This window comes from Chanodichthys erythropterus, chromosome 3 (assembly GCF_024489055.1).
Source record: "Chanodichthys erythropterus isolate Z2021 chromosome 3, ASM2448905v1, whole genome shotgun sequence".
NCBI classification, from domain to species: Eukaryota; Metazoa; Chordata; class Actinopteri; order Cypriniformes; family Xenocyprididae; genus Chanodichthys; species Chanodichthys erythropterus.
In genome coordinates, this window is record NC_090223.1 from 51,446,941 (window position 1) to 51,459,280 (window position 12,340).

The following is a 12,340-nucleotide window of genomic DNA, read 5'->3' on the forward strand; positions in this document are numbered from 1 at the left end:
TCGTATAATTCCACTGTTACAGCGTCACCTTAAAAACACAATTTATTGGATTTTGGCCACATGATCCAGATTCAGTTTATTTACAGTTGGTTATTTGCTCTCTCTGTCAGACAGCTGAGGAAACTTTCACACTTTATAAGTGTGAATGTGAGGTTTCAAAGCAACACACTTACAAAACAAAAAAATGGTTTACCATAAAAGTTGCATATGCCTTCAGACATCTAGTGTCTATATTCAGAAAGGAGGAAAACATTGCTCTGTACGTGCCTTAAGAGGAAATCACTAATGGGAAAATCGTGGTCAGTATGAGTTGTAGCGTACACTCAGTGTTGGCACAGAGGGTCTTTGTGTGACAGACCATGTAAATGTGTGTTTTTTTTTTTTGAGGGGGGGCTGTCTCTGTGCCTCTACCAGCTATTTCAGACTGTGAAACCTGAAACCCAGAAGTGAGAAGTGCACGTCTCTTTTTTAGAGTAGTGTGTCTGCAGTACCGTTATACTTGCAGAAAACACCCTCTGTTCTTCATTCAAAGGGTAGTTCGCCCACCAAAAAATATCAAACAAAAGTTATCATTTACCCGACTGACGTTCTTTCTGACATGGAACACAAAGGGTGACAGTTTTCCATACAATGAAATCATACAGTGACCAGCAGGGATGTTTTGTCTAAAAGCTCTGACACACCAAACCCTTGGTCAGTCAACACCAGACTGTCATCAGCCAGCCCAGTTTTTGCATTGTGACACTTTTGGGGGCTTTTTGGCTGAGTGAGCATGTTGAATAGTTGACAGTTGCCTGTAGTACTTTTTGGTGTGTCATGGCCTTATGAAGAAATATGAGGGGGTGGGGGGGGAAACCAAGAAACTTTCTGTTGGTCAATGCAGCGTATTCATATGACCAACTTCAATACGAGCAAAATCTGCATGGAGAAATTTGACTATTGAAATGACCAGATTTCGCAAGTGAAATTTTGCGGAGCAATTATTTATGTAACTGCATCTTAACATCTTTTGTGTTTCACCAGGGTCTCTGCAGGTCCTTAAAAAGTCTTAAAGTTCCCAAGAACTGGAAGTTGCAAACGTCTTTTCTCCAGTGTTGTGACGTATTTCCAAGTGAAACAGAATATTGAATAGAGGGCAGGGTTTTATTTTAGCGCTCCTCCTCTCAATCTCTCGCTCATAGCAGACTAACGGTTGGAGGGGAGAGGTTTAAGCATTTTCAACCCAAGCCGACAAACTGACATCATCAGAGAAGGAACATTATTCCAGACCGGAAGTCACTTTTCAGATTTTGATTAAAGATTACTGAGACAAACAATTTTTTTCTGTGTATTAATTTGCATGGATTAATTGTTCACCACAAGACTAGTAATATGCACTAACAAAGTAAATAGGGTCAGTTTTGATTTCATGCCGACTTTAAATTCAGTTTTGAGGCCATAAAAATTCTTGAATATTTAAAATGGTGTCGGAAAAGTCTTGTGTGAAAACGTGGCGCTGTTGTGGTTCTACAGGCTCATATTTTCAGAGCAGTTCACAGTCAATGAATACCGCACATTTATGCCAAGTGATTGATTATGGTGCATTCTATTTGTCCTCAGAAGTGTGAAATTCCTAGTTCCCAGTAGGAATTTTTAACTGGAAGTCTGAAACGTCCCCTCAAATCAGAGTTGCGACTGGTAAACCCTGGGAACTGCAACACCCCCAACTTCATAATCCAATATTCCTGCTCAGTGCGTCAACCATAGTGAAACAGTGCTAAAATATTGTTTATTAGTATTTCTGTTTGTCTGTCTCTCAATAAACTCTGTGATGCACACAGTACTATCCAATTCAGCTGTGTTGTACAGGGTTTACCAGGGTAACCGCTATATTTCTGTTCAATAAGTGCCACCTTCATTTTCAATTCACAATTAGTGTGTGTGTGTGTGTGTGTGTGTGTATGTGTGTATATATATATATATATATATAATATATTTATTATTAATATTTGTTATTATTTGGTTCTTTTAATCGTTTCATCATTCTCCATTTCTAGGTGCAGACATGCCACCATCTCACAGTTTTTTGGCAATCAGAAGCCCAACTGCGCTGGGGCGTGTGACTACTGCCGTGACCCCAAACTGGTCCGCGCTCAGCTGGCAAGAGCAGCCGCCCTCAGCACCAGAACTGGCCCAGCCCAGAGCTCAGGGCCCAGGGGACCATTCGGCTTCGATCCTGAACTCTACGCCGGAGGCAGGAAGGGCTACGGGTTTGAGAGGTTAGCTGACCTGTTACTTAAGCAGCAGTATGAGTCAGGGCAGTTAGTCTGTGGAGACTGAGAGCTTTTCTGTATATGTGTGTGTTCAGATATGATGAGGAATGGGGCAGTGATGAAGATGACTCTGAGAAGAGAAAGAAAGAGTTCGGAAATCTCTTCAAGAAGCAGATGAACCTGAGAAAGGTGAACACATGGCCAGCAGACACACTATCAAAAGGAGAATCAGTGAATTTCAAAAAAGTGAAAACTTCTCTAGGTCACATTTCATCATGAAAAATGTCATTACCACACATGGATGATTGTGGAAGTTGAAAAACATTGAATATTATATAACTAAATATTATATAAGTTTGACAATAAAAACAATAACGAGTTGGAAGAGATTGTCATGGAAGTAAAAACAATACAAAGTCTATTGGCTGTAATAGTTTGTGTCGTTTTGGTTTCAGCGTTGACAAAAAAATGCTTGTAACTGGAATCTTATTGCGTCACAGATGCTTAAGACATACATATAATTCCATTTATTTATTTATTTATTTTCCATTTTTCAGGTTTTTTGAAATTCCTAGTATTCTCCGTAGCAATTCTCATTACATTCTCATTAAATATTGATATACACTAACATTCTAAAGTTTTGGGTTGGTTAGTTCTTTTAATGTTTTTGAAAAACATGCTCAAAAAACATTGATCAAAAACAGTAATATTATTGCAATGTTATATATATACATATATACATATACATATATACATATACATATACATACATATACATATATACATATACATATACATACATATACATATATACATATACATATACATATACATACATATAATATATATATATATATATATATATATATATATATATATATATATATATATATATATATAAAATATATATACATATACATATACATATACATACATATACATATATTCCTATTATATTAATATTATGTATAAAGATATATTGTTAATATTATTACAATAATATATTTAATATTTTAAGCATAATTTTCAGGCTTTTGTATTACATGATCCTTCAGGAATAAATGAAATAGAAATGGCAGTGAAGTAAAATACTTACATGATGTATAAAATCTATCCTTTAAATGATGTATTTTTCACATTACAGAATGGGATTTTTTTTTACCCTACAGTAATGATAATTAGTGTAAATGTGCTTACATTTAATGGCACACAAACACACAAGTACAGTGATACAGTGACATGAGAAACAGCTTAACTCCAGTCTTCCATCGCTTCACCCTCTCGGTCTGAGTCTGTGCCAGAACATTCCTCTCTCTCCTCCACATCTGTTTTCCAGCTGTGTGTTGGAGGCCTCCCCCATAAAGTTGAGCAATCTGCAACTGTACTGAAGGGAGTTCTGCATGATCTTCATTGTTTCTCCTTTGGAGAAGATGAAATCATTTACTATCTTGAAACAAGTTCTGTGTCATATTAAATATGCAGTGAGTTTTGCACAGGCAATCACCACTCATATTTCTATAGAAATCTAGTCATTTTTATGATTTTACAGTAATGGTAACTTTGATATTTGGGTGGAAACAATGGTTATTGTGAGAAAAATAAAGAGGTTTGAGCATGCTAACCCAATGATGATGTCATCAACTTCTCTTGTTTGCTTGTTTATAGGGTTCAGATATGGCAAAAGAGACGTTTGTTCCACCAGGTCAGTCCCTGAGTTGTTACATGTGTGATTTTTCATGCTCAGGACATTTTGAGGAAGGGTATTATTCAATGAATTTGAGAGTTTGCATCACATTGTTGGTGTTTTCTCAGATGATGACTGCGTGTTGAAGGATGCTGCCAGTCAGAGGATCCCCAAACTCACAGTGAAGGTATAAACACCACATCCTGAAAACTGTTTCACACTCACTTGAAATCACAGATAGACAGACAGATAGATTTAAGTATGCACCCATAAGTTATGTTGATGGAAATATATGTCAGTGGTTCAGTATTTTTGTGCACATCTGACATCTCTAAACAAAACATCTGTATCATCAACCTGTTCTGTATAATCATCCGTTACTGAAAAATCTATATCGGTCGACCACTAATATTAGTCATGTAGTGCTCTCGTTTTATTGCTACATTTTTTAATATTAGTGAATTTAATCATCCATAGAAAAAGCAATATGCGACACTGTGCCATCCAGTCGAGATAAATCTGTGCTTTGTCGTCATGAGGTCCCAGCGTTCTTTGTTCTGCAAATGACAGTGAGAGATTAGGAGTGCTGCCCTCTACTGGCACAAATGTGCACTGCAGGCCTAAAGGTGTCTCAAACCTTGACATGTTCAACTGTTTGATGTTCTGTGCTTGTGTTTCAGAGCAGAGAGCACTGCCTGTCTCTGCTGCAGGAGTGTCTGAGCAGCCACAGGGCGGCAGCAGAGCTTTCACACAGGTAATGCAGATGTCATGAATGCACCATTAATGTTTTAAAGCTAGATCTCTTTGTATTTCAGTATCCTCCTGAGATGCAGCACATCTCGATTCATTTTTCCCCGTTGTTGTGGGTTTTTGTCACTCAAAAAAGTTATATATTTAGTGTCATCTGTAATATTCCTTGACTGTTGTTTTCTCTTCATGTAGCTGTGAGGCTCTTGATCAGGCTGTAGAAATAGAGCACGAGATCTTCAGGGCCAGTAAATCTGCAAACCTGTACAAGGCTGCGGTCCTCAAGAGAGTGAGTGCTAATGGTGCTTCACTGCATCGTAAACTCATCTCATTTAATGCAAATTGTCTTTAATGTAGTGACATGTTACAATAGGAATTCACATATAACCCTGTCTAGGTGTCAGAGATGAAGAAAAGTGCAGCTGCAAGTGTTCCTGAGGAGAAACAGTGTGAATCTACTGAAGCGTCGGCGACCTGCTCTTCATCATCTCAACCTGAACATCTGGGCGGCTTCACTTCAGCCTCTCAAGTCTACTCAGTAAGCCAGTTGAAGTTTGTCTTTACAGACAGATGCAAATGCATGTTTAAAAGTGTGTTAATTGATTGAAAAAAAAAAAAAAAAAAAAAAAGTACTAATTAACACACAGATTTCTGTAATTACATGCACCTAACATTTAAAACTTGTAATGATAAATTCATTTGGAATCTCCAAATTAATGTAGAAACAATATTTTAAATATTTGTGTCACCATGCATTGATATCCCAACACTCTTGACAGAGATACTAACATTAAAGTCTTTAATACATAAAGAGAAATACACAAGAGAATACCAGGAGTAACAATCCACACATTAAACAATGACGATAACTGATAAAAGACGTAACCAAGCAGGAGCTGTGTTTGAAATCGCCCCCTATACCCTCATTCACTATTCCCTACATTTGTCCACTAATATAGTCCACTTAAAGGAGTGAATGAAAACGAGTGAGTGAATTCTGACATTGAGTGCGCTACAATGGCTGCCGCTTTTGTATAGTTTGTGCTTGCTGTTTAATAATCATTTGAAACTTTGCAAACTGGCAGCTCCAGTAGTAATTAAAAGATTTAAAGGAACACTCCACTTTTTTTGAAAATAGGCTAATTTTCCAACTCCCCTAGAGTTAAACAGTTGAGTTTTTCATATCATTGCACTGCTGCAGCCATGATACGGCAGCAAAGTTCCTTGATTATTATGCCTGAATGAGAGTATAGTTCCTAGCCATATCAGCCTAAAAAATCGCAACTTTTCATTTTCTGTTGGTCTTAGTACACGATGTAACTACAGAAGAGTCAAGTATTAAATAGGAAAAATATCAAAACTCTTTGGTCATTTTTGAGCAATATGCTAACGGTCTAATCAGATTCAATGAACTATGCTAAGCTATGCTAAAAGTGGTACCGCCAGAACCGGAGATCGGCTGAATGGATTCGAAAACTCAACTGTTTAACTCTAGGAGAGTTGGAAAATGAGCCTATTTTCAAAAAAGGTGGAGTGTTCCTTTAATTTGAACTCTGTCATGGAAACTAGCATGTATAAAACCAGGGAAACCGAAACTAAACACAGCAGTGAAACAGGAACTAAAGGAAATGGAATAGAATTTCAAAAGAAAAGACAACATTACAGAACATAACCATAACAATTTGTTTAATGATATCTTTTTACTAAGTATTAAGAATGAAGGCCAGTATCACTGATACTGATTAAATCGATTAAAACTATAAAGTTATTATAACCATTCAGCATTACAGGATAATTGAAAACAGGCCTAAACTTCAAACTATGAGATTATTTTTGTTTAACAAAGTAAACTAACTTACTAACAAAACTTTAAGGGTAACACTTTACAATAAGGTTCCATTATTTAATGTTAGTTGATGCATTGACTAAGATTAAAGGTGCCATAGAATTGAAATATTCATAGTTGACATACAGTGAGTCTCAAACTCCATTGTTTCCTCCTTCTTATGTAAATCTCATTTGTTTAAAAGACCTCCGAAGAACAGGCGAATCTCAACATAACACTGATTGTTATGTAAACAGTCGGTATCATTAATATGTACGACCCCAATATTTGCATATGTCAGCTCATGTTCAAAGCATTAGACAAGGGCAGCCAGTATTAATGTCTGGATCTGTGCACAGCTGAATCATCAGACTAGGTAAGCAAGCAAGGACAATAGCGAAAAATGGCAGATGGAGCAATAATAACTGACATGATCCATGATATCATGATATTTTTAGTATTATTTGTAAATTATCTTTCTAAATGTTTCGTTAGCATGTTGCTAATGTACTGTTAAATGTGGTTAAAGTTACCATCGTTTCTTACTGTATTCACAGAGACAAGAGCTGTCGTTATTTTCATTATTAAACACTTGCAGTCTGTATAATTCATAAACACAACTTCATTCTTTATAAATCTCTCCAACAGTGTGTAATGTTAGCTTCAGCCACAGAGCACAGCCTCATACTCATTCAGAATCAAATAAACATCCAAATAAATACTATACTCACAGGAATCGATGCATGCATGCAGCATGAATGACGAACACTTTGTAAAGATCCATTTTGAGGATTATATTAGCTGTGTGAACTTTGTTTATGCAATGCATTATAGAGTCGCGAGCTTGGGGGCAGGGAGTGCGAGGATTTAAAGGGGAAGCAGCCTAAATCAGCGCATATTTAATGATGCCCCAAAATAGACATTTAAAAAAAATGAATTAAAAAAATCTATGGGGTATTTTGTGTTGAAACTTCAGACGCATTCAGGGGAAACCTTAGACTTATATTACATCTTGTGAAAAAGCATTCTAGGGCACCTTTTAACTTTACATTTGATATAGTATTTATTAATCTTTGTTAACATTAGTTAACTTAGTCAACTTATGATTTTAATAGTTGAAATTAACATTTAACAAGATTAATAAATGTGCTAAAAGTTAGTTCATGTTAACTAAAGAATTCATTAATTTCAAAAAATGGCAACTTACTGTAAAGTGTTAACACTTTAACTAACCATCTCTGCATTCACAACACATTTATCTTCCGTATTACAATATCAGTTTGAAATAATGGCTGGGCGGGACTTTGTTTTTGTTCACTGGGATTCAGTTGGACCATAAAAAGTAAAAACAGAAAAAGTTTATCCACAATAAAAGCAGAAACATGATGAAACATGATGAAATAGTCATCGTCTTGTCCTTCACATTCTAGCTGAAGAGGAAGCGTGTAGGCGCTGGATTTCGTGGATCGTCCAGCCTGTTTCAGACAGCTGGAGATCTTTTGAACTCTAAGAAGGAGACTCTCACCACGTACAAAACACCCGGAGACCCTGTCTGTGAGGAAGAGGAGGAGGAAACAGGAAAAACTCAGAAGATGAAAAGCAGTAAAACAGTTCCCGCCAGCTCATCCCCCATCAAAGCCAATACCAGCTCCACTTCCTCCCTGAGCAGCCCAAGTAAAAAACTCACTAAGAAGCAGCAGAAACTAGCAGAATCAGCCAAAGACATGCGCTGCATATCACAGTATTTCGGAAAAAAACAAGTAGATGCCACTCAGGTGAAAGGAGGAAGTGTTATATCAGAGCCTGAGGAGGAAAGCTCTCGGCATCACTCGCCTTCACCAAATCTGAATGACTTCCAAACGATGAATAGCACCTCCATGGATGTAGAAAGCATTTCAGAGAATGACTCTACTGTGTATGTGAGTCCCTCTGCAGAAGAGACGCCCAGCCGAGATGAGACGGCCATGGAGCTCACAGAGCTTCAGCGGTATGATGGGAGAAGACACTCTCTCAGAGCAGTTTAGGGTGTATTTAGGCTGTGTTCACACTTGGCAGGTTTGGTTCGATTAAAACAAACCATGGTGCGATAGCTCTGTTAGCTACCATCTCAACCCTGGTGCGCAAGCAGACCGAGACACACATTTTCTGTTTCCAAACGAACTCTGGTGAGGTTCAACTGAAATATGATCGCAACACGGACCAATGACGTGATGTAAAAAGATTAGAGCTGGGCGATATATCGCATGTGATTGTCACGCGCATTTCGTCAGTAAAGACGGTTCCCTGATTGCCGCTAAATCGCCATCACCTGCTTTCAAATGGAGCGGCATTTAATAGACAGAGCCGTAGATCACTGACAAGCCGCGCAATATTGCGTTCATTATCGAAGGTGATTCATCTGCGATATGAGCGCGATATTGCGTGGCTTGTCCGTGATCTACGGTTCTGGGAGGCTATTTTACATACTGTGCAACGAGATCGGTCAAGTTATGCTGTCCCATCACAAAGTCACATGACTTTTTTGATGCACATTGAGGAATTTATTCAGCAAATGTTTTTTTCATTGTGGTTTATGCACACGCTTCTTATTGGATAAAAAAAAAAAAAAAATCTGACTCAATTAAGCGCATACGGTTTTTATGGCCATTTTTAGAATTTATGCGCATTTTGGTGTTTCCATCCATTTTTTTTTTTTATTATTATTTTTTAACACTGAGGGGCAGGATGGCATATTTTGGACTTATATTTTCAGACTTTTTTTTCTCTTTCAGCCAAAAAACAAAAATGCCATTTTCAGTCGACATTTCATGGCATCCCTAGCGATACCCCAGAATGAGCATGAAAATAGATGGATGGAACCATAGCTATAGTTGCGATGTTGCCTGTTACAGTTCAGTTCTTGCAGGCTTCTTGCAGCAGATCTTAGTTTGTGGTGGAGGGATTCCTGCCACTGTTTTGACTCCTTCACACATATCAGCCCTTCACAAGTTCTCAGCTGGTAAAAAACCACCATACTGTATTTACACACTTAAAATAATCGCATTTAGGCCAACACACAGCACTGCTTTTGGAGTTCTGTCACCAAATATACTTCATAAAAGTCATTTTTTGTTTTGTATCTTTAGGTTTGGTGTTAAAAATGACAATGTGAACGCTAAGTGAACCAGGACTAAAATGTATAATTTTCTTTTTTGGTCCGGATCAAATGAACCAAGAGAACCGAACTACAAGTGTGAACACATCCTAATTCATCATGGAGGAAATGACTTGAATGTGTTCTGAACCGTTGTTTCTTTTTGTCTAAACAGAGAGAAGTCTGATGGACAACAAAAACCACCAAAACAAGTAACATCACAATTTATTCTTTATCAAAGGAGTCATATCATGAGAAACATTGACCTTAGGGAAAAAAGTGCATGATCCCTTTATCACTTAATTAAGAGCTGATTGACATGTCAGTAGTCATATTTTTTTAATCTATTTCTTTTCCTCAGTCACATGAGGACAGAGCGGCATCTCCTCCTGCGAAACGCAGCTGTGTGATAAAGGACAACAAGAGGGTGACCTTTGACCCTGTGGTCCAGGAGACGAAGTTTGACACAATGAATGGAAATGAGTCTGAGATTACACCAAAGCCTGTGACACTTAAGGAGGCTGCTGATATTGTGGTCCGATGTCTGGATCCATTCTACAAAAAGGGCAAATTTGCAACGAAGGTGATCATTTACATTCAGATGTAAAGTATGTAAAAAGACAGAGGAATGTACCTTTTATTAGAATGAGTTTAATTTTTAAACCTTTTCCCCCCAGGATTTGTTCAAATCCTTTGCCCGTTTCCTCTCTCATCTTCTTACTGAAGGAAAAACTGTAAAACGAGGCCAAGGTGAGACTATCCTTAACCTCATAAAAATCTAACTACATCATACATTTTTCAAGTGCTGAATTAGCGTTTTATGATTTCTCATTTCCTCCCACAGTGAAGATGGAAGCAAAGAGCCTCATCAAGGGCTTCTTCAGCAAGATTCAGCGCTGTGAGAGCGAGGCAGACTGGAAACACTTGAAAGTCGAGGGCAGATAGCGATCTCCGTCTTTATGTCCCTTCATCCAAACCTCTGGAGCTCCACCAATCCCTTTCATGTCAGAGATGCCATATGTTTAACAACATGCTGCTGTATATCTCAGGTGTATCTTGAGGGCCTAAGCATACATTGCACATTATTATGAACTGTTTTATGTTTGAAGTCTGAACAAGCAATGGACCGCAATAACTGTTATGTAGCATTAGCTGCTTATAATGCACTTGAACTGTATTGAAAACTACATTAAAGGACAAAAGTGCACAAATGGAAAATGGAGCAGTACTTCATGCTGAATAATTTATGGCATAATTGGGAAGTTTGTTTGTCTTCAATAGAACAGTAACCAGTTTTTCAGCAGCCTCGGTTGCGGATATATATATTTAAAATTAGTTAATTTTGAAAGATTCTATTTTTTTTAAGGCCATAACCTGAACCAACCAGCTCCCAGATGAATTACAAGAAGTGTGTCTGAATTTGCACATTTGTAAGTGCATAGTGTACAGTTATGTCATTTGGGACACAACTATTGTTTCAACATCTTTTATGAGTGCATGAACTGCTCATTAGCATTGCGAATTACATAATCAAAATTTCTCTGTGGGGAATTGATTTTTAATGCTAACTTATAAACCTTTAAAGACAGCCTGGCTCCATGGTTGCCAGTCAGTGGTTTATGCTTTTGTTGAAGCCATCTGTTCCCATTATTTCAACTTACTTTTAAAATAATTGTGTTTAACAGCTGAAATAATGGTGAAAAACTCCATTACCCATGATGCTGTACAGAAAATTCCAATCTGAGTTGCGGCAAGCAAATCGTACCAGATCGAGCTTCGAAAGTGCTCCCATGCTGTCAAAATACTTAAATGTTTGATTATAAATGCACAGTTTGCAATAAACTTAGAATATATTGTTTTTATTGATATAATCAGCAACATTAAATAAATAGTTTATTTTTTCATCGCTCTTAATTCGATTGTTATGTGCAATGCATCATAAGATTGTAGTTCTTCTTTCCCTCATTAAGGGTGCAATATGTAAGAATTTTGCAGTAAAATATCCAAAAAGCACTAGGCCAGTGTTATATATTTTGTTCACTTGAGTACTTACAACATCCCAAATGTTTCCAACTATTTGTAAAGCGTGAGAAAATTGCAATTTTAACCAAGGCTCCGGGACGTGTGAGAGAGTCACCTGTGAATTGCGTCATACCAGTGTTAACCTCGGTTTCCGGTTTTATTTTGTAGAAACCATGGAAACAACAAAGATGTTTTATTATTTACATGTTTTAATAGACAAGGGAACAACTGTTTTGATATATTTATAGACAGAAAATGAATTGTTGTTATATAGCTCAACACGTTTAGTCTTATTGTTTAAATTTAATTTTTAATGCTTTACCATGCCTCAGAGAAAAACACTATTTTGTCAAGTAGCTAACAGCATAATCAAATGCAGCTTTATTTTTATTTACAGTAATACAGAATTTTCTCCATCATAAATACGTTTTAAAATGAATTGCATGCCATTTATCAACACAAGCCATCCAGTATTTAATATGATATTCTAAAATAGCTTACTGCAGTGTGTCTCAAACAAGTGTCTCACAGCAGCCGCCGAGCGAACGCACAGAGTAACTTTATAACATCATTTTCAACACTCTCAAATGTATCTAATATTAAACAGAGCTGTGTTACCTCATACTCATGACCGGAAAAGCGGAAGAGGCGCCGGCGACTGTGTCATAATAAAAGTT

General features: G+C 37.2%; 1 protein-coding gene across 3 annotated transcripts in view; it reads left to right on the forward strand.

Moving 5' to 3' along the window:
• Positions 1–11,157, forward strand: part of recql5 (RecQ helicase-like 5) — a 29,809-nt gene extending 18,652 nt beyond the window's left edge. Inside the window, exons 7-18 of one of the 3 annotated variants that reach the window (XM_067382728.1) lie at positions 2,037–2,258; positions 2,348–2,441; positions 3,918–3,954; positions 4,065–4,123; positions 4,617–4,690; positions 4,879–4,972; positions 5,081–5,221; positions 7,939–8,495; positions 9,817–9,853; positions 10,003–10,224; positions 10,319–10,391; positions 10,486–11,156. In XM_067382728.1, the coding sequence (XP_067238829.1) occupies positions 2,037–2,258; positions 2,348–2,441; positions 3,918–3,954; positions 4,065–4,123; positions 4,617–4,690; positions 4,879–4,972; positions 5,081–5,221; positions 7,939–8,495; positions 9,817–9,853; positions 10,003–10,224; positions 10,319–10,391; positions 10,486–10,586 (1,711 nt within the window). In that variant the 3' untranslated portion in view covers positions 10,587–11,156. Of the gene's footprint in view, positions 1–2,036; positions 2,259–2,347; positions 2,442–3,917; positions 3,955–4,064; positions 4,124–4,616; positions 4,691–4,878; positions 4,973–5,080; positions 5,222–7,938; positions 8,496–9,816; positions 9,854–10,002; positions 10,225–10,318; positions 10,392–10,485 lie in introns of those variants that run through there. The other 2 variants (XM_067382727.1, XM_067382730.1) reach the window with 2 other exon arrangements.
• The last annotated feature ends 1,183 nt before the right edge of the window (positions 11,158–12,340 follow it).